The sequence below is a fragment of the Leucoraja erinacea genome, chromosome 3, assembly GCF_028641065.1.
Source record: "Leucoraja erinacea ecotype New England chromosome 3, Leri_hhj_1, whole genome shotgun sequence".
Classification (NCBI taxonomy): Eukaryota; Metazoa; Chordata; class Chondrichthyes; order Rajiformes; family Rajidae; genus Leucoraja; species Leucoraja erinaceus.
This window is the reverse complement of record NC_073379.1, coordinates 54,242,437-54,263,864: the sequence shown is the minus strand read 5'-3', so window position 1 is coordinate 54,263,864 and position 21,428 is coordinate 54,242,437. Positions and strand designations below refer to the sequence as shown.

General features: G+C 42.0%; 1 protein-coding gene across 3 annotated transcripts in view; it reads left to right on the top strand.

The window, feature by feature from the left end:
- Positions 1-16,522, top strand: part of zcchc7 (zinc finger, CCHC domain containing 7) — a 197,721-nt gene extending 181,199 nt beyond the window's left edge. For all 3 annotated transcript variants that reach the window (XM_055632717.1, XM_055632718.1, XM_055632716.1), the window contains exons 7-9: positions 14,497-14,592; positions 14,961-15,078; positions 15,481-16,522. In XM_055632717.1, the coding sequence (XP_055488692.1) occupies positions 14,497-14,592; positions 14,961-15,078; positions 15,481-15,989 (723 nt within the window). In that variant the 3' untranslated portion in view covers positions 15,990-16,522. The remainder of the gene's footprint in view (positions 1-14,496; positions 14,593-14,960; positions 15,079-15,480) is intronic.
- Positions 16,523-21,428: the final 4,906 nt, after the last annotated feature.

Here is a 21,428-nt window from a genome sequence, read left to right as displayed (position 1 = left end):
CCCTCCCATCGCACTGTGCTGATCCCATACCTGACCATACCTCCAATCCCTGTTGAGTCTTCACCATTCTTTATGACCTCCCTCTCTCTAATGCTGAGTGGTCTGCCACCACTTCCCATTGATGATCTTTTCTCCTCACTCCTCTTCCTCTTGGACATCCCCCTCTGGCCTTTTACCATCTTTCAACATTTTTATTTCTAACAACCAATTTTATTTCTAACAACTGGCTGGCTTGACATTTCCACTACCCCCCCCTCCCCCCCCTTCTCCCCTCCAATCCAACTATTGAGTGCAATAAGGGCAGTGGTGTTGTGGTCTGGCGATTTACCTCCACCAGACCAGGCAGCAGGTTGCTGACACCACCTCATACTTCCTCCTTGGCCATGACCCCTCCAACAAACATCAGGCCGATATCTGACTGCAACTTGATAGTTCCCCAACCTACTGCCGTTTCTATCTCCCCCAAAATCCACAAGCAGGACTGACCTGGTATGCCAATTTTATACTTCTGTTCTTGCCCCATTGAACTTAACTCCTTGTACCTCGACTCTATCTTGTTTTCTCCCCTCCCCCCTTATTCAGTCCCTTCCCATCTACATATGGGGCACCTTGCATGTTCTGCGCTATTTAACCACCTCCAATTCCTTTACCCCCACCACCTCATCTTTACCATGGACCATCCAGTCCCTATAAGCTGTCAGGAAGGCCTTGGGGCCCTCCACTTCTTTCTAGAACAAAGATATTACCAGTTCTGTAACCTACATGAAAGACCCTGACCTGAAATGTCAGGTATCCATTTCCCTCCACAGATGCTGCCTGACCTGCTAAGTTCCTAAAGCTGCTCTCGCTTTTTTAATTTATTTAAAAACTGGTTTTGGAAATCAATATTTTGGGTGAACATTGTAAACTATTTGAAAGTGATATGTCCTCTAACAGTAACAGGTATACATTTGTGGTTTTACAATCAAACTTATCATACAAACAAGAAAAAACATACAATTATCCAGTTTAAATGTGGCAACCATTGTTTTTACAGGTTTGTTCAGCCACTGATATAACTTGTACATTTGGGAATGTATAGTGGGTAATGGGTTGATTCATTGTTGTTTGTTCTCGTTAATGTATTCAATACTTCTACCCAAATCAAAACAATGAAAATAAAATGATTGCATATTAAATGTAATCAAGGTGACCGTGCATTGTGTTGCACAGATTCAATAGATAATAATTAGCACAGCAAGAGAAAATATTAATTATTTTACTTTCCACCTTTAAACATCGACAATGCGCATTTGTTGCACCTACGCATGCAAATTAAAAATAAACATATTTGCAAGAGGTCAGTGAAATTGATAGGGAAGTTGATTCTTTAACTAGTAGTAGGTTACTAGTTTACACTGAAAATATAAGGAATGGATAGCAGACCATCAGGTCCGCAGCAAAGGGGAAAACTGAAGATGGCATTTTTAATTATCCTGCTGAAATTTTATTACAGATATTACTGCATAACCCTACTTGTTTGTCTCTGAAATACTTATTAGTAAATGTTTTTATGGGGTTTGGCTTTCTGAAGGTAGATTTATCTATATCCATTTCTGGTTATGAAGCAAAATGTTGTCGCTCGAGTTGTGGAATTTTTAAAATTAATTCAGTAAACTGTACTGAGGTCTTCTTGTTCCAGGATTTACTGTTTCTTTGAGACTGTTTTGGCATAGACCAAGTAATTATTGGCCCATATTTCAGCATGGCATTCTTGTACTAATGCACCAATGGCAAGTAAGACCTCCAAATCCAGTTGCTTCTGAAATCATTTATTAAATAGTGTCCATTAAGAATTCTGTTTGCTCAAATAAGTGAATTTAATTTTTGGTCTGAAGAAAAACAGGTGCACCATCATTGATACCCAAAACACAATTCTGAATAAAATGATTACCCCAACGTGATATTATATCCCTGTTGTTAAAGGTACCTGTTTGCAATCACGAGTTTTATTTGAAGGGAACGCTTATCGAATTGAAGTCAGTTTTGATATGAATAGCTCAAGGTCACCCAGGGAACTGCCGGACAAGTGCATTTACATAAAAAATTACTTGCAAAGATGGGTTGCCCAGACAGCCCGTGCATTTTGTCCCCTGGTTCTTTGTCATGGAGATTCCAATGTGAGAGAAGGAGGGAGGCTAGTGTCGCAAGATAATGATTAACTGTTTTAATGACATTCATTCAATCCGTAGTAACTACTCATGCAGAAAAAGGGTTATGTAAAATGACATTAGGAGAAAATCATTTGTAATCGCATCGGGCTGCACTTTCAGGAGACATTAGGAGCAAATCCATGGCGTAGTTGGCTTACGCTTTATCTTCTGATATTTACTGAGTTTACTGGTGCATGAAAAGCTTTCACCAAGGATAGCAGATGGGATGAATCGTTTATAGGTATTGCTATCTACTGACTTATTACTTTTATATTTTGATAGTGTGGTAATCTGCAAGATATCAGTCTGCAAGTACAGATTATTTAAATGTTCGTTAAAATTATGACATGGAGGCATTTTCACCAATAGATCCTTTCTCCTTGTTCTATCTGTGCTTGTAGATAAATTCTCAAATGCATTGTTCTCCAGTGAGTAGCAAGAAACCAAATAATTTTATTAATATTTTGACGCATGTTGATGGTCACAGTGATTTTGCTATTTTTGATGCACTGTATAAATTCATGCAAATATCTGGTTATTTTACTGCATTTTCATTTTTAATATTAGTAATGTTTTTTAAAAGAGAAATATGTATTTATCTAGTGCCAATCTTGATCGCAGGGTATCTTAAAATGCTTTGTAGCTATCAAGTACTTTGAAGTATGGTTATTATTATATTGTACTCGAAATAACAGTGGCCCATGACTTAATGTCAGGAATGCCTCAGGAGTGAGAATGCATCACATGACTTACTGACACTAGTGAGAGTATTACCCCACTCTGACATGGCTGGTAAGGTGCTTGTATCATGTCGTTCTTGTACTTCATTTTCTAACAATACTGCAAGATAAAAGCAGGTATATGGTCCCCCCCCCCTCCTCAAATCCCTGCAATGAATTATCCTAAAAGCTAACTACTTTGCATCGATTTCAGTAAAAGAGAAGGAATTTTATCTCTCAAATGCCAATTTATTATGTCTCAACTTAAAATCCTTCTATTCCAGCATTAGCAGGAAATATATTATTGGCTGCATTATATAAATATACTATTCTAGTTCTCCCTTTCTCACGATCTTTATTGTTGAAAACATGTCAAAACCATTAGAAGTCACAAAGTGCTGGAGTAACCAGCGGGTCAGGCAGCATCTCTGGAGAACATCGATAGGTAATGGTTCAGGTCGGTGTCCTTTTCCAGAGAAGCATCTCTGGAGAACATATATAGGTGACCTTTCGGGTCAGGGCCCTTCTTCAGAGTCTGAAGAAGGGTCCCGACCTGAAATGTCACACATTCCTTGTCTCCAGAGATGCTGCCTGACCTGCTGAGTTACTCCAGCACTTTTGTGTCTTCTTTTGTAAACCAGCATCTACCGTTCCTTGTTTCTTCATAACTATTAGAGCTTGTTTTGTTCACAATTACTTGTTCTTCACAAATAAAGATTTCAAATAATTTATATGGTTAGACACATGGAATTGCTGGTTTACAACAAAAGACCAAGTGCTGGACTGACTTAGCATTTTAACATTCCTTCCCATTCTCATACTGATCTTTCTGTGCTCATAGAGAGAGGGCCTGAAAGAACAGCATCTTATATTCTGCTTGGGTAGCTTATAACCCAGCGGTAAGAACCTTTGAATTATCTAGGAAAGTGACCAACAAGCACTACCTTTCCCCCCCCCCCTCCTCTCTTCCCTGTGCCCCACCTAGATGCCTACTCATTTCTCACACAATCTCCCCCCCCTCCCCCCACCTGTACCCCTTCCTCAGGCTTCACAGTTCACTCCCCTTCTTATCTCACAGCATTTTGTCCTGCCCTCATCCAGTACCACAATCAGTCTGAAGAAGGGTTTCGGCCCGAAACGTCGCCTATTCCCTTCGCTCCATAGATGCTGCTGCACCCGCTGAGTTTCTCCAGCTTTTTTGTGTACCTTCGATTTTCCAGCATCTGCAGTTCCTTCTTGACCACAATCAATCTGAATTGGTCCCTACACAATATGTTGCATACCCATGTACTCCAGAGATGTTGCCAGACCTGCTGAGTTCCTCCTGAACTTTGTGTCTTTATATACTTTTTTTTCATCCATATGTACTTTTATTTTACTGGATTATCATCAAACATTGGTTGGTTTGCATATTCAGTATATGGTCCTTAATGGAAGTTTGTGTTTTGTGCCAATTATAAATTAGGTATAATTTATAAATATAAATTGGTCTTTTTTCTTGATGGCTTTTGGGTGAAAATGATCCAGATTTCAACACCCTGTGCATAATACCGTTTATTGATTTCACTCCTTGATAGCTGATTCTAACTGTTCTCAATTGCATCACCATATGAATTAATTTATATGTATCCAGTTGGAGATCGGCTATTGCATGCTAGCCAATCATAGTACTTGTTAGTAGTAGCCCCGTCTAGTACGTGCTTTATAATATTAAGAACTCGCCTACGTCAGCTAGCTCGGAGATGTAACGTACTGCAGATCCAATGCTTTAAGTGTTTAATAAAGATGTGTTGTATCTTTACGTGCGTTTGAGTCTTGTAATTACATGGTGTCAGATCGTGACTCAGACTCACTCCGCTAAGTTTATCGGGTTTCTTTTATTTTTGATCAGTTTTATTTTATCACTTTTTAATCTACGTGGCTAATTCGTGCAGCAGACCAAGCCCTCTGATCTTTGATTCATGCATCGCTGAGCGATGGCGTCTTTTCGAACGTGTCTACACTCATTTTATCCGCATTGTTCATCGGAATGACCCTGCTGACTTGAAAGCATCACTCCTGCTTAATCTAGCGGGTCCTAAGGCAATGAATCGTGCCAGCAACTTTGACTTTGCTCCTGCTGTTCTGGATGACAACGGGCAGGTCCTAGTTCCTGCCGAGACTATAGATGACCCCGTTGTTCTGCACAGAAAATTTGGAGAGCTGTGTGATCTGCCGTCCAACCACATAATTGAAAGGATGAAGTTCTATGCTCGTTTGCAGCAGGTTGATGAACCTATTGAACGATTTATTAGTGACTTAAAACACATGGCTGTGCGCTGTCGTTTCGGTGTGTTGACAAATGAACTTGTTCGAGATAAGCTTGTCGGGGGCATCATTGATAGCAAACTGAGAGTTGAGCTTCGCAACTAACTCTTGACCAAGCAATCCACTTGTGTCGAATTTCAGAGATTACTGCACCCCATGCCGATCCTGTCTCTTTCAACCCACGACAGCAACACAATGTCAATCTTACTGACCACATCTCAAAGCCTCTAATGTGCCTGCTGCGCGATGTCAGAATTGTAACTATTTTCATGTGAAGGGTCTCCAGTTCTGCATAGCTTATGGTAAGACCTGCAACTATTGTAAAAGGCAAAACCATTTTGCGAAATGTTGCCGTTCCCATGGGACTGCTAATGTTTCAAGGACGAACTTGCACCTGCTTCAACAAGAGTTCTCCAATACTGACTCCAAAGAGCCTGAAACATCCTCCCACGAGCAGGGTTCAGACAGTGCTGATAACAGTTCTGCTATTCACTCCCCCCTCCCTTCGTCTAACGAGCTACTTGACCCTGAAGTGACTGTGTTCGTAAATAACAGGCCCATACTCGCCAAAGTGGACACGTGGGCAAAGGTCAATGTCATGTTGATAAGGGAGTTCAATAAAATTTGAAATGCAGAAGGAATGCATAAGGACTCCTCAACGCTTTGGGCTTACGGGGGAGAAATCCTACAACCACTGGGAAAAGCTGATTTAAAGTTCACAGGAGATGAGCAGACACGCACCCTGCAATTTTACATTGTAAAATCAAACTCAGAGACTTTGCTTGGTATCAATGCATGCCACGATCCAGGCCTGGTGTATTTTGGACGTGCGGTCCACAAATGATGCCTCACTGATGAGCCAGCTCAACAACTGCTTTCCCAGTACAAAGACCTATTTGATGATGGACTTGGCAAGTTGCCTATAAAATATCGAATCACTGTTGATCCTACAGTCAGTCCTCTCCATCCACAAGTCCAACCTCCACAGTTTTGGGGACAGAGCCTTCTCCAGGGCAGCTCCCAGGCTCTGGAACTCCCTCCCCCAACTGATCCGCAATTCCGTGTCCCTCACCATCTTCCAGTCCCGCCTCAAGACCCATCTCTTCACCTCTGCCTATCCTTAGCCCCACGTCCCCCTCCCTTTTCATCTGGGCATTAATTGCCTCATATTGTGTTTTGTATTGAATTCTGTCTTTTCTTTGGGTACTAGTCATGTCTCTACTACTTATTTCATTCCCCTTACATGTTTTTCCTCTACCTGCTAAATCTTTGGAAGGTGTCCTTGAGACTCTTGAAAGGCGCCCATAATAAAATTTATTATTATTATTATTATTACATGCACCGATTCGTACAAATTACCTCCTTTACCCTTGAGCAATTCTACCTTCTGGTTACCCTCCTGTTTTTAAAGTATGTATAAAAAGCCTTGGAGTTTTTCTGTAATTCTACACACTAAATTCAGATTCAGATTCAGATTCAATTTTAATTGTCATTGTCCGTGTACAGTACAGAGACAACGAAATGCATTTAGCATCTCCCTGGAAGAGCGACATAGCAAACGATTTGAATAAATAATAATAAGTGTCTGGGGGGGGGGGGGGGGGTGTTTGATTGGCAGTCACCGAGGTACAGTGTTGAGTAGAGTGACAGCCGCCGGAAAGAAGCTGTTCCTCGACCTGCTGGTTCGGCAACGGAGAGACCTGTAGCGCCTCCCGGATGGTAGGAGGGTAAACAGTGCATGGTTGGGGTGAGAGCAGTCCTTGGCGATGCTGAGCGCCCTCCGCAGACAGCGCTTGCTTTGGACAGACTCAATGGAGGGGAGCGAGGAACCGGTGATGCGTTGGGCAATTTTCACCACCCTCTGCAATGCCTTCCGGTCGGAGACAGAGCAGTTGCCATACCATACTGTGATGCAGTTGGTAAGGATGCTCTCGATGGTGCAGCGGTAGAAGTTCACCAGGATCTGAGGAGACAGATGGACCTTCTTCAGTCTCCTCAGGAAGAAGAGACGCTGATGAGCCTTCTTGATCAGAGTAGAGGTATTGAGGGTCCAAGAGAGGTCATCAGAGATGTTGACTCCCAGGAACCTGAAGCTAGAAACACGTTCCACCTCCGTCCCGTTAATGTGGATGGGGGTGTGCGTGCCGCCTCTGGACTTCCTGAAGTCTACAATGAGCTCCTTGGTCTTCTTGGAGTTAAGGGCCAGGTTGTTGTCAGCGCACCATGCTGCTAAGTGCTGGACCTCCTCCCTGTAGGCCAGCTCATTGTTGTTGCTGATGAGGCCAATCACCGTTGTATCATCTGCATACTTGATGATGGTGTTAGTACCATGTACAGGTGTGCAGTCATAGGTGAAGAGGGAGTAGAGGAGGGGGCTCAGCACACAGCCCTGTGGAACGCCGGTGTTCAGGGTGAGGGTTGAAGAGGTGTGCTTGTCTAACCTCACAGACTGGGGTCTGTTGGTTAGAAAGTCCAGTATCCAGTTGCAGAGGGAGGGGTCGATGCCCAGGTTACCGAGTTTGGTGATCAGTTTTGATGGTATAATGGTGTTGAATGCTGAGCTGTAATCGATGAACAGCATTCTTACGTAAGTGTCTCTGTTGTCGAGGTGGGAGAGGGCGGAGTGAAGTGCCGTTGAGATGGCATCCTCCGTACTCCTGTTCTTGCGGTAGGCAAACTGATAGGGATCCAGTGTGGGGGGTAGGCAGCTTTTGAGGTGTGCCAGGACCAGCCTCTCGAAGCACTTGGTGATGATGGGGGTAAGTGCAACTGGGCGGAAGTCGTTGAGGCTTGCCGCAGTGGAGTGTTTTGGCACTGGCACGATGGAGGTGGTTTTAAGGCAAGTGGGGACAACTGCTTGGGCAAGTGACAGGTTGAAGATGTCAGTCCAGACGTCTGTCAGCTGCGCAGCACAGGCCCTGAGCACGCGCCCGGGGATGCCGTCAGGGCCAGCAGCTTTACGTGCATTAGTCCTACTCAGTGCCACGTACACGTCGTAGGGGGTGAGTGTGAGGGGTTGGTGATCGGCAGGTAGCACAGCCTTGATGGCTGTCTCTAGATTGTCCCTGTCGAAGCGGCCATAGAAGTGATTAAGCTCCTCAAGGAAGGAGGCGTCGCTGGATGTGGGGGTGATGTTGGAGGGTCTGTAGTCCGTGATGGCCTGGATGCCTTGCCACATGCGTCGGGGGTCGGAGTTGTTGTTGAAGTGCTCCTCAATCCTGAGCTTATGGCAGTGCTTGGCCTTCCTGATGCCCCTCTTCAGGTTAGCCCTGGATGAACTGTAGGCTCGAGCATCGCCTGACCTGAAAGCGGTGTCCCGTGCTTTCAGCAGTAGCCTGACCTCGCTGTTCATCCATGGCTTCTGATTCGGGTATATGGTCACTTGTTTGAGGGAGGTGACACTATTGATGGTGGAGTTTATAAAGTCCAGAACAGAGGATGTGTAGGAATCAATGTCCGTGTGAGAGTCAAGGGTGGCCTGGGCTGCAAACGCCTTCCAGTCAGTGTTTCCAAAACACTGCTGAAGTGTGAAGTCCGCTTCCTCTGACCAGACTTTAACTGTCCTCACAGTTGGTTTAACCCGTCTGATGAGTGGGGAGTACTTAGGGAGCAGGAACAATGAGACGTGATCAGACTGACCAAGGTGGGGGAGGGGGATGGCTTTGTAAGCTTCAGCCATGTTGGTGTAGACTTTGTCCAGTGTCTTGTCTACTCTAGTGGGGAAGGATACATGTTGGTGGAATTTGGGGAGTACAGTCTTCAGGTTGGAGTGATTGAAGTCACCCGCAACAATGAAGGCTGCCTCGGGGTTGTGCGTCTGTTGTTTGCTAATGGCAGTATGCAGCTCTTTCATTGCAAGCTTGGCATTAGCATCAGGAGGGATATAGGCTGCAGTCACAACAGTGGAGGTGAACTCTCTGGGCAGATAGAACGGTCTGCATCTAACCAAGAGGAACTCAAGGTTAGCTGAGCAGTGACTCTCGATGATGGTGGAGTCCGTGCACCATGCTTTGTTTACATAAATGCACAGACCCCCACCTCTGGTCTTACCAGAGTCTGATGTCCTGTCCGCTCGGAGTAAATGACGCCCCGATAGCTGGATGGCGCTGTCAGGAACGTCAGTGTTGAGCCAAGTTTCCGTGAAGATCAGGATGTTGCAGTCCTTGATCCGGTTGTGGGAGGTGATCCTTAGCCGGAGTTCATCCATTTTGTTTGCCAGTGAGCGCACGTTGGCGAGGAAAAGGCTAGGAATCGCTGCCCTGTGTGGGGCTAGCTCTAACCTGGCCTTTAACCCACCTCTGCGTCCCCGGCGGTGTTTTCGTACGCCGGGGACGCAGCTCCACGGGTCGGGTGGCGTTCTCCAGCTCCATGGGTCGGTTGGCATTCTCCAGCTCCACGGGTCGGGTGGCATTCTCCAGCTCCACGGGTCGGGTGGCGTTCTCCAGCTCCATGGGTCGGGTGGCGTTCTTCAGCTCCATGGGTCGGGTGGCGTTCTCCAGCTCCACGGGTCGGGTAGCGGTCTCCAGCTCCACGGTGTTCTCCAGCTCCACGGGTCGGGTGGCGTTCTCCAGCTCCACGGGTCGGGTGGCGGTCTCCAGCTCCACGGGTCGGGTGGCGTTTTCCAGCTCCACGGGTCCGGTGGAGGTCTCCAGCTCCACGGGTCGGGTGGCGGTCTCCAGCTCCACGGGTCGGGTGGTGTTCTCCAGCTCCACGGGTCGGGTGGCGGTCTCCAGCCACCCAATAAATTGGGCTGATTAATAAGTTTGTAGGAGACACAAAAATTGGCAGTTGTTTATAGTGCGGGACGTTTTCAAAAGATACAAACAACAGGGAAGCACCTGGTAACGAATATCCAGTTCAGTCAGAATAAATCAAGTAAATGGCAGGATCCTTAGGAGCAGAGGTGTACAGAGATTTGAAAGTGGCGCGATAAATGGATAAGGGGATGAAATGAAAGCCTATGGCACACTTGCTTTCATCATGTCAGGCCATTGAGTATAAAAGTCAGGAAGTTATGTTGGAGCTATATTAAAAAATTGGTTTGTCCATATCTCGAATATTCTCTGACTTTGTGGTCACTGTATTTGCTTTAGAGAGGATGCAGAAGACATTTATCAAGGCATTGCCTGGATTGGAAAACATTAGCTATAACAAGGTTGGACAAACTTGGATTATTTTTGATGGAGGACAGGAAGCCAAGTATAAAAGTACATAAAATTAGACCTGATAAAAGTATATAGAAATGAGAAGCAGGGATAGGGTTGATGGTCACAGTATTTTTCCTATGGTGGAACTGACAAATAGTAGAGACCATAAGATTAAGAGAGGGTAAAAATATTTTCTTGTTGCACAAAGGATGGTAAATGTCTAGAATGCACTGCCAGGGGATGTGGTAGATTCGGATACAATGGCAACGTTTAAGAGACATTTAGAAAGGCAGGGAATGGAAGGATATGGACCATGTGCAGGCAGATTCGTATCATGGTGCAAACACAGTAGGTCAAAGGCCCATTTCCTGTGCTGTGCTATTCTATGTCGGTATAGATATTGGTGAACTTTGTTTGTGATGGGTGGGCCTAGGACAGATCCATCGAAGATGTGTACACCCAGGAACTTGAAGTTGTTAACTCTCTCCACTGCCGTCCCGCTGATGAAGACAGGTGTATGGCCTCTTTCTTGCCTTTCCTTCCCTGAGGTCAACGATCAAACTGCTACTGTTCAGTGCAAGATTGTTGTTCTGGTACCACTCAACCAACTCATTATTCTCTTTCCAGTACTCTTTTTTTCCCCAAGAGAGTCAAGGGTGTTTTATTGTCATATGTCCCTGACAGAACAATGAAATTCTTACTTGCAGCAGCACAACAGAATATGTAAAACCTCTTACTTATCATTACCCATTATTTGTATAATGATGGTGGTAATGTTGGCTGATTTAAAGAGCTTTCAAGGATTGGATACAGAAAACAAAGGTGGCTCCTGAAAGGATGGGAGAGCTAAAAAAATGAGACCCTGCAGGAAATCTCGGGAATTCTTAGCATCTTTAAATCTCGCTCGAGTCAGTAAGTCATGCGATGGAGACTCGCTCCTGAACCAAGATGAGATGTTAAGAAGGGCACGAAAGAGCACAGGTAGGTCGCAGGTTGGCAATGGAGGATACTGCTGTGGCTCAAACAGAAATTTTCAAAGGTTACACAAAAAAGCTGGAGAAACTCAGCGGGTGCAGCAGCATCTATGGAGCGAAGGAAATTTTCAAATCTTTGCTAACCATAGCAGAGGGGCCAGATAACTAGAGGGCAGTGAATTAATTCAAGAAGGAATCCTTATATGGAAATTATTGGAAAAACATCTGAGACAGGATTATTCTGCACTTGGATAGGCAAGGAGATTGATCAGGGATGGTCAGCATGATTTTGTTAGGCAAGTTCCTGTTTGACTAATTTTTTTAAGGAGGTGATTAAATATGTTGAGGAGAGTGGTTGATGAAGTCCATACGGACTTGAGTGAGGCCTCTGACAAAATACCACTAGTCCAAAAGGTAAGAGCCCATGGGGTGAGGAGCAGTTTGTCAAATTACATCTGAAATTAGCTTGGTGATAGGAGGCTGAATATGACAAAGTTACGATTAAGGTTTTTGGCAACATGACCGTAAACTGGAAGGGGGAGCGGAGGTTTTGCCACAAAACAGTCTCCAACAAGGCTCCGAGCACATATATTAGGATTGATTTACTCCACTGGACGTATAGTACAAATATTTTTAAATAATCTCTATATTATGTAAATCACTTGCATTATCTGCAATTTATTGACATTTAGGATTTATCAGATTATGGTGCCTCAACCAAAAGATATTCTCCAATCAATTTTTTGGGAATTTGTCACCGAACCTTTATGATGACGCTGAGTTTTCATATCATCATTACTCTTTAATCTGGATATATAATGCACCCTTCAGGATCGATTGTGGTTATTTACGTACTGAGTATCTCTTTTGGAATTTGTATTTGTTTTCATTAAAACAATTTACCATCTGATTAACATATATTTCTTACAGTCGCTTCCAGAATGTTCATTAAAATATTTAATGGGGCATGGTTGACATCACATATTGTCATTTATCTACATCAATTTGCAATATTATTTCAAAATTTGTGTACTCCCATTCTATTCTCAAAATATAATTTGTAATCTCATCTGTTCTGAATTTTAATCTTAGTAGTAGGTGAAAAGTATAATTCAGTTGGAATTTATTCATTTAAGTTCCAATGTACTTCTATGCTTCTCTAGTTTCAACATTTGCTGCTGCATTTCGACTGATTTCCACAACTGATTTGAAAAAATGACTTCCAATTGGATTTTATTAACATAGCTTATTTTAAAATTAGTCAAATGCTTTGACTAAGTATATGTGAGCAGTACAGTACAAACACTAATTGGCTAACTGTCAAATGTAAATTTAAATTGCTCCCTTTGAATGTAAATAGGGTGAAGATGAGTCGAATCCTGTTGGCGCGGCGGGGGGGGGGGGGGGGGGGGGGGGAGGGGGCAGTTGATGACCATGTGTGTAGTGTAAAGTGGGTAAGGATAGGATTAGTGTAAAAATGGTTGCCCAGTGGTCGGCACCAGTTCCTTTGCTTTATATTTCTATGAATCCATTGTGAAATATTTTTATTCCCTCACGACATTTCTTCAAAGTTCTGCTCTGCAAAGTATTCATTAAGATCCTTATCCACATCTTCCACCTCCAGACATGCATTATCTTTTTGAACCTATTGGCCCTATTCTTTCCTTGGTCTTGCTCCTTGGTCTTTAATTTTAGATTTTATTTTTACATTGCTTTCCAAAGGACACATCTTTGAATTTTATTTTATTTTAAACTTGTGTGCAGTCTTCAATTATCCTGATCCTTAACCTCCTATGTTTCAATGAGCCTATTCAATTTCTTCTTAATAACTACAAGTCTCCATTCCAGGCAACTTCCTGGTGAAGTTCGCTCACTATTAGTAGCAATGTTACAAAATTTTGAGATTTAAAAAATCAAGTCTGCAATTTATCCCATCAGATAAAGCATAACAATAAGTTTAATTTGACACCAAATTCACTTTCATATCTCTAGTATTAAAAAAGTTATGACCATTTTCATACTCGGAAATTAGCATCTTGTTCCCTATTGATTTTCAATGGACATTACAAAAAAGCTGTGATCTTGGATAATCAAACGCCCATTTCCTAAGGAAAGATTAACATTTTTAAATAGCCTAAGTGTCCAAAGATTATTCACAAATAATTCACAATATAACATGATTTTTATATCTAATTTACATTAATTTATAGGCCAAATGGAAGGAATTTAGTGTTCAATTGCTGTAAATAAATGCCCATTTAAATCGGCTTTCTAGTGGGTTCATGTGGAACGCGCCGGTTTAGAACGTTGACATAGCGCTAGATTAGTGCCCTCAAGTGCCGAGAAAAATACTGCGGGATATAAAAAGCCCAAAATGAGCTATTCGTTATAGATAATTTGATATATAGGGTTATATATATGCCCCATTTAATGTAAAAATAAGGTACATACCTTTAATTGTTTGCTCTATAAAACCCTGGGGCTGCGAGAGATTGCGAAATGAAACAGTAATTTTAAAACTATTAGAACTATATTATCGAGGCCTATAAAACTAATAATACCTTTTGCGACCGGGTCTTGCAGCGATTTTTCATTAATGATTTACTAGGCTGAACATGTGCGATTAGTACAGCCTAGTAAAAATCGCGTTTTAAACCCGCCCCCTCCAAACAGCGCCAAAATCGCCGTCATGGCTGTGGGCAGATTCCCAATGACGATTCAGGTAGGTTTTGTAACATACCTACTATTAGTGCCGCATTGCTCTTGTAGTGGAGCAACCAAAACTGTACACAATATTCTAAATGTTGTCTAATCAATGTTATGTACAGCTGCAACCTGATGTCCCAATTTTTATACTCAATGCCTCCGCCTATTAAGGGAACATACCAAATGGCATGCTAATGAGATGGTAGCACATATTTTGAGATATCTCTGTGTTTTTCCTGCATCCAATTTTGCTTCTTTTGCACCAGCCCCTCCGGCTTAGTTAATCTAGTATGGACTGATGAAAATGTTTTTTCATGTAGATTAGCCCAAGCATGCAATCTTTTTACGATGACAGTATTATTATTTAAGTACCTTGTGGTTTCATCATTTTATTGATCATTTTTGATAGATTTTAAAGATCATGAGCAAATTGCTGTTTTTCATGTTGTAGACCAAACAAGGACCAATAATAAGTGGACCATCTGAGCCTGCAACCAGGAAATCTGTGTATTGCTACAACTGTGCAAAAAGAGGACACTATGGCCACGTAAGCTCAATCATGAATCTATACTGTATCATTTTTGTGCTTTGAATGTCATAGTTTTTTGCCGTATTTAAAACTAATGATTGTAAAATTGCATTTAAGATATTTCGCAAAAACAAAGTCAAAACAAATGATCTGAAATGTTGCTGTCTTAGGGAATTTAATTTCAATATTTATTAACTGTGATTTTGCTGCATGTTTCACTGCAGAAATCAGTGTTAGTTACTAGTAACCTGATGCACTGATATCTGGTTAGTAATGTGATATAGCAGAGCAAATTTGTTTGGATCTGCAAATGTCTTGTATCCTGGATTGAGAATGCATTTCATATTTTTGTTTATACTAAAAAAAACTGCCTTGGTCATTTGTAGGAGTGCTCAAACAAATGGATGCATAATCATATCCTTCCTACCTCGTCACTTGTGTACTATTATGATACTGAGCGAGACATAAAAAGTAGGGAACGGAGGATGTGGAAGAAAGTTGAAGGTTAGTCCTATTTATTGTTCAAGATATAACTGGCATCAGTCTCTGAAAAGAAGCTGGTCAGTTAGGATTTTCTGATTTGTAATATGACTTACATGGTAGATTCTGTGGAATGTAGTGATCGGTTTGAGTTCCCAATCTCAAAAGCATTATTTTGTAAGAGATAATATGAAGAGAACCAACAACAGACCACTGTCACTAGACTAAAAACAACCAGCTGATGAGTGGCAACAGTGGAGCCCTGGGAGACCAGCGTTTTAATCAACTAGTTTAAACCTGATAACTAATTGCAAGAACTTTGGTTGATATCAGAACCATCATTTTTACTCCTCTCATGATCACTGGACAGGTGAAAAGTAAAGGAAGTTAAGTTTCTCAAGTGTTCATTTGCCTTTTCTCCTCCAGAACTTCAAGATGCTGGGCTTCTTGAAACCGACTTTCCAGCTAAGAGAATGTGCAGGGAGTCTGCAAACGAAGATTTGATTTCCAAGAAAGCAAAGAAAAAACAGAGGAAGGAGATGCTTAGGAAAAGATATGAGAGACGAGAGCAAGGAGATAGAAACAAAAGTAGTTTGACAAAACGCAAAACAAAACATCACCATCATTCTTCCCCTTCTCTGAAAAAGTTAAATGAAGGTGCCGAAGATGATTTTCCAAGGGGGGGAACAGCAAAATCAGAAGCTGCGAATGCTGCTCACCGGAGAAAACATGGGAGCTCCCAATTGTTTGTGCACAGTAATCCTCCACAGACTGAAGCACGACTAGATCGAAAAAAGATCAAGATAAGCAAACAGAAACGTATGCAGGCAAAAAAAAAGATAAAGGCTAGGAAAACAAAAGTATCTGACAAAGCCTCCCCCATCCCAAATAGTCTTTTAATGATAAAACAAAAAAAAAAGCACAAGAAGCACTAGAAGTTGAATTGCAAGAATCTGTAGACTAGTCAAAATAGTAAATAGTTGCATTTGTTTCTGGGATTATCGATGCCACATGGCAACAATTAAATAATGTAAACATCATTGGTTCAAATTTAATATGACATATATGGAAACACACCCATAGAAGCTTTCATGTCACCAAGCCACAAGGTAATACCAAGCAAAATCGGGGTTTCTGTAAATGCCAGGATGAATACATTGACAATGATTCGTCAGGACCTGCTTTTTGAACATTCTGTGTAGAAAGAGACATCAAAATCAGAAGGCGGGCCATCAAGATAGTCTGTAAACAACGGCCCAAGTTAATACTTGCTTTTATTCCCAAATAGATTAATAGTTTCATTTAACAAAGATTTGATGAATTTTCATCTCAATTACATGCTGTGAAGTTATGTGCTACATTGTTCTTTGTTACAATTTGTAAAATGACTTATTGCTTGTGTTCTCACTTTACAAGTTATTAAAATTTCAGCATTCCATATGTAATAAATCTCTTCAGGTAGAATGTTTATTGTCTTTTCCTATTTAATCCTGAGATAAATTAAGCCAAGTATTCAAAGTCATATGCACAAGTACAGTGAAGTACAGGTACAAGGAAAATCTTGCTTGCAGCAGTATCACAGGCACACAGACTCAGCCACCATATAAAAACATAACTTATACATAAATTACACAAACACTCTCTAAGACAGAGCAAAGAATAAAATTGTCCACGTAATAGATGTTCTATGATGTTCTATGAATCTTTGAATTGTTGAGAATATGAGAAGAAACATTCCAGAAATTGGATGTTGGAGAAATGATTCACATGTAATTAATCACATTTTGCTCCACATAATCTTTGGACGGCCAATTATTGTGTACTTTCATCATCCTTCCTAGCCAAATCTGGGTTGAGACAGATTCTTTACAGTTTTGACAACCTTTCTGAACCAAAAATGAACCTGACCTCTTCAAAGACCTTTTAAATTCAGTTCTGACCAGGCTTTTAACTACATCCTATTATGAAACTTAAAGGTTCTTTATAAATACATTCCAAAAATTGTGTGTATAAGTTTCAAGAAACTGGTAGTGGTTACTGTGCACTTTCTCTCACCTCAACGCTCCTGTTCACAAATAAGTGAGAGGGTAAGGGAAAAAATCTGCTCCTTTTCAACACAAATGGAATCATTAAAAAAAAATTGCATTGCATCATCCGCACACTTAATTGCAGACACTTTGTATTAGAATGCAATGCAAATTAATAAATCTCTTGTGCTGGGGAACTTACCAAAATAAAATCATCCACATTATAATATTTATGGGGCAGTCAAGATAAGTTTTGGTAGGAATTAACAAGTCCCTTGTATCAGATTCGATGGAACCTCACTAGGCCTTGTTGAGACGGGAGAGCCTCTTGCACTGATTTCAAGTTGAAGTTGGCAGATTCTTTGTATAACAAGGCAGAACACCACTGCACAGTTGCCTCGCGGCTCCAGGGTACTGAAGTTGATCCTGTGTAGAGTTTGTTTCCCTGTGACTCCCAAGTACTTTAGTTTCCTCCCACATCTCGTAATTGACCATTACAAATTATCTCTTGATGTAAATTCATGTCGAAAGAATCAAAAGAGAGCTGATGGGATATGAGAAAATAGCATAGCTGCATGAAAATGAGAAGGGGAATGAGACAATGAGATTGATCAGTGCCAACTCAGTGGATCTGGTGCCTGCCTCCAATAAGATAATTAGCAATATGCGTCACATAAAACTTCCCAAAGTATATCATGTCAGCTTGACATCGTCAAAATTGACACCAAGCCAGATGAGGCACAGGAGATCAAAATATTTTAAAGGAGGAAAGAGTGGCAAAGAGGTTTAGTGAGAGGCCTCTAGACCTATTGACGTAGGCAGCAGAATGAAATTATAATGGGTGCAGGAATTGGAATGGTACAGAGAGGGGTTATAGGTTTTAGGAGAACAGTAAATTAGAGTAACATGTTCCAAAAATAAAATTGTGCCATAATAGTGATAATAATAGAGTGGATCTGGGGGCACAAGGGTCACCAGGGAGGGAGTGGGGTGCTGAGCAAATGTTACATGGAGTCTGCAAATGGCTTACCCACAGATTAGAATATGGAACAGTACAGCACAGGACTATGCCCTTCAGGCCAAACATGATTCCAAGATAAACAAATCTCCTCTGCCTCCAGGCGATCTACTATATATCCCTCCAATTCCTGCATATCCATGTGACTATCTAAAAGCCTTTTAAACACCACTATAATATATGCTTCTTCCGCCACTCCTGGCAATGCATTTCAGACACATTCCACTCTGTGTAAAAAAAACATAACAGTGCATCTCCTTTAAACATTGCCATTTAACCTTACAGTTATGGCCTTTGGCATTTCCACCCTGGAAGAAAGGTTCTGACATTCTACCCTTTCTATGCCTTTCATAATGTTAGATACTTTCTCAGGTCACTGCATAGTCTAGGACATTCCAGAAAACAGTCCTAGTTTATCCAACCTCTCCTTGTAGCTAAAGCCCCTGTCCCACTTAGGAAACCTAAACGGAAACTTCTGGTGACCTTGCGTCCCACCGAAAGTTTCCATGAGTCGCCAGAGATTTTGGTCACTCGTCCAAAAGTCTCGACCGAAGCATGAGCTGCATCTACTGACCAAAGATTCTTTGCTACCGACCGCACACACACACACAAACAAACACATCGTGAAGATGGGGCCAGGGACAGTGCAGGAGCGCTTCCTGCACGATGAGGAAGATAAACGGCTGCCACAGAGCACGGTAAGTCATTTAGAGAGTGCAGAAGGGAGGGAGAGAAGGGGGGGGGGGAGAAGGAGTGAAGAGACAGTTTTAAGAAGTTTAATAAAGTTAGCGGGCATTTTACCTTCCGGCGGATCGTCTAGGTCCTGAAAACCAAAGATCCTATAGGATCTTTGCTGAAAACTCCAATGAGCCAATCAAAATGGCCGGTCAGCATAAGTAAATAGCAACCCCACTCCACTGGCTTTGACCAAGCGGCAACCTATTTTTAGTCGAGGCCGGTTTTGAATTTATTGAAATAATCGCAGGAACATAGAAGAAACCTCAACTACGTGGAAACCACTTTCGACTACTAGGGAGAGTGACCAAAACCTCCGGGAACCTCACGGAAACCTTGGGTGGGGCGCAAGGTCACCAGGCGTTTCCGTTCAGGTTTCCTAAATGGGACAGGGGCTTAACACTCTAATCCAGGCAGCATCCTTGTAAACTCTCCAAATCATCCACATACTTCCTGCATTGAGGTACACTGCACACAATTTTCCAAATGTATCAGAATCAAAGTTTCATGCAACATGACTTCCTGACTCCTATAGTTAATACCCTGACTGATAAAGGCAAGTATACCATATGCCTCCTTTACCACTACACCTACTTAAATTGTCGTATCAAGTAGCTATAGTTCAGTTTAGTTTATTGTCACATGTACCAAGGTACAGTGAAAAGTTATAGACCTGGGTCCCAAGATATATCAATGCTTTTAAGAGCCTCGGCATTATCTCTATATACTTTCCCCTTAAATCCAACCTCCCAAAGTACAACACCTCACACTTGCTTGGATCAAACTCCATCTGCCTTTTCTTCATCCATATTGTAACTGATACATAGCTGTGTCCTTTAACAGCCTTCCTCACTTTCTGCAACTCCAAAAATGTTTTGGCTGTAAACTCACTAACCTATCTACATGTTCATATATATATATATATATATATATATGTATCACAAACAAACAAGAATGGGGAAGATATCTGGAAAATGGAGCTCTTGTACAGGGCTCTAGAAATGAATGGGTCTCTGTTCCAGAGTCCCAGTTGGTCAACAAATTCCTTCTGCAGGATCCCATATAGGTGGATCGATTCATTATAACGGATTCCTAACAGCAAAATGTTCCCTGCATAAGATTTTGTTATGAATTAATGGAGCCCTGGCTCTGCGCATGACATCAAAATTCCACTGGCATACACAATTCCGATCAGGTTGCTCTCATTCTCATGTTAATTTTTAAATTGGGAAAACAGGCTTCTATCAAAATTAGAGTTATTACAGCATCAAATGAGCCCCCTCAGTCTATGTAAACTGTCTTTAGAGCAATCCAGTAAATCCCAGTCTCTGGATTTTCCCCCAGTTTTGCAAATTATTCTTTTGGTTCAATTCTCTTGGAACCTCTGACTGACTCTCATTTCAAAGTGAATCCAGGAGTTACATGTTAAATGGTTGCGTACATAAAATGCTGCAAAGTAGAGAGACATAAGGAAACAAGGACATATTCCCTGAAAGTAGCAACACAGGTAGAAGATACAGTGAAGGAATTTTGGCACCATTTCCTTTCAATAGTCAGGACATTGAGTTGGGACGTTATGTTGCAATTTCACAAGATGTTAGTGAGACCATGTTTTGAGTATTGTGTGGAGTTCTGGAAGCTCAGCCAAAGGAAGGATGTCATTAAGCTGGGAAGGGTGTAAATGCAAATAATGAAAGTAAGCATGCAGGTACAGCAGGCAGTGAAGAAAACGAATGGCATGTTGGCCTTCATAACAAAAGGAGTTGAGTATAGGAGCAAAGAGCTCCTTCTGCAGTTGTACAGGGCCCTAGTGAGACCACACCTGGAGTATTGCGTGCAGTTTAGGTCTCCAAATTTGAGGAAGGACATTCTTGCTATTGAGAGAGTGCAGCGTAGGTTTACAAGGTTAATTCTCGGGATGGCACGACTGTCATATGCTGAGAGAATGGAGCGGCTGGGCTTGTATACTCTGGAATTTAGAAGGATTAGAGGCCCCGGAACCAGGGGCCACAGTTTAAGAATAAGGGGTAAAATGGAGATGAGGCACTTTTTCACACAGAGAATTGTGAGTCTGTGAAATTCTCTGCCTCAGAGGGCGGTGGAGGCCGGTTCTCTGGATACTTTCAAGAGAGAGCTAGATTGGACTTAAAGATAGCGGAGTCAGGGGATATGGAGAGAAGGCAGGAACGGGGTACTGATTGTGGACGATCAGCCATGATCACATTGAATGGCAGTGCTGGTTCGAAGGGCCGAATGGCCTACTCCTGCACCTATTGTCTATAAGGCAGGCGAATTGTACTAGTTCAGATAGGCAATTTGTCTGACATGGCAAGTTGTGTTAGAGCTTTATTCCATTCTGTACAACTTTATGATTCTATAACATAATCTTCCTGCTTTTATACTCTATTCATTTAGCAAAGACTAGAATTTCATACATTTTATTAACTGCATTCTCAACATATCCTGACACCTTCAGAGGTTTATGCGTCATCTAGGGCGCTCTGCTCCTGCACCTTGAAATCTTGCTCTTTAATCCACTTCTCTCCTCATTCGGGTAAAATCTTGTGTGTTAAATTTCATCTGCCTCTTGTCTG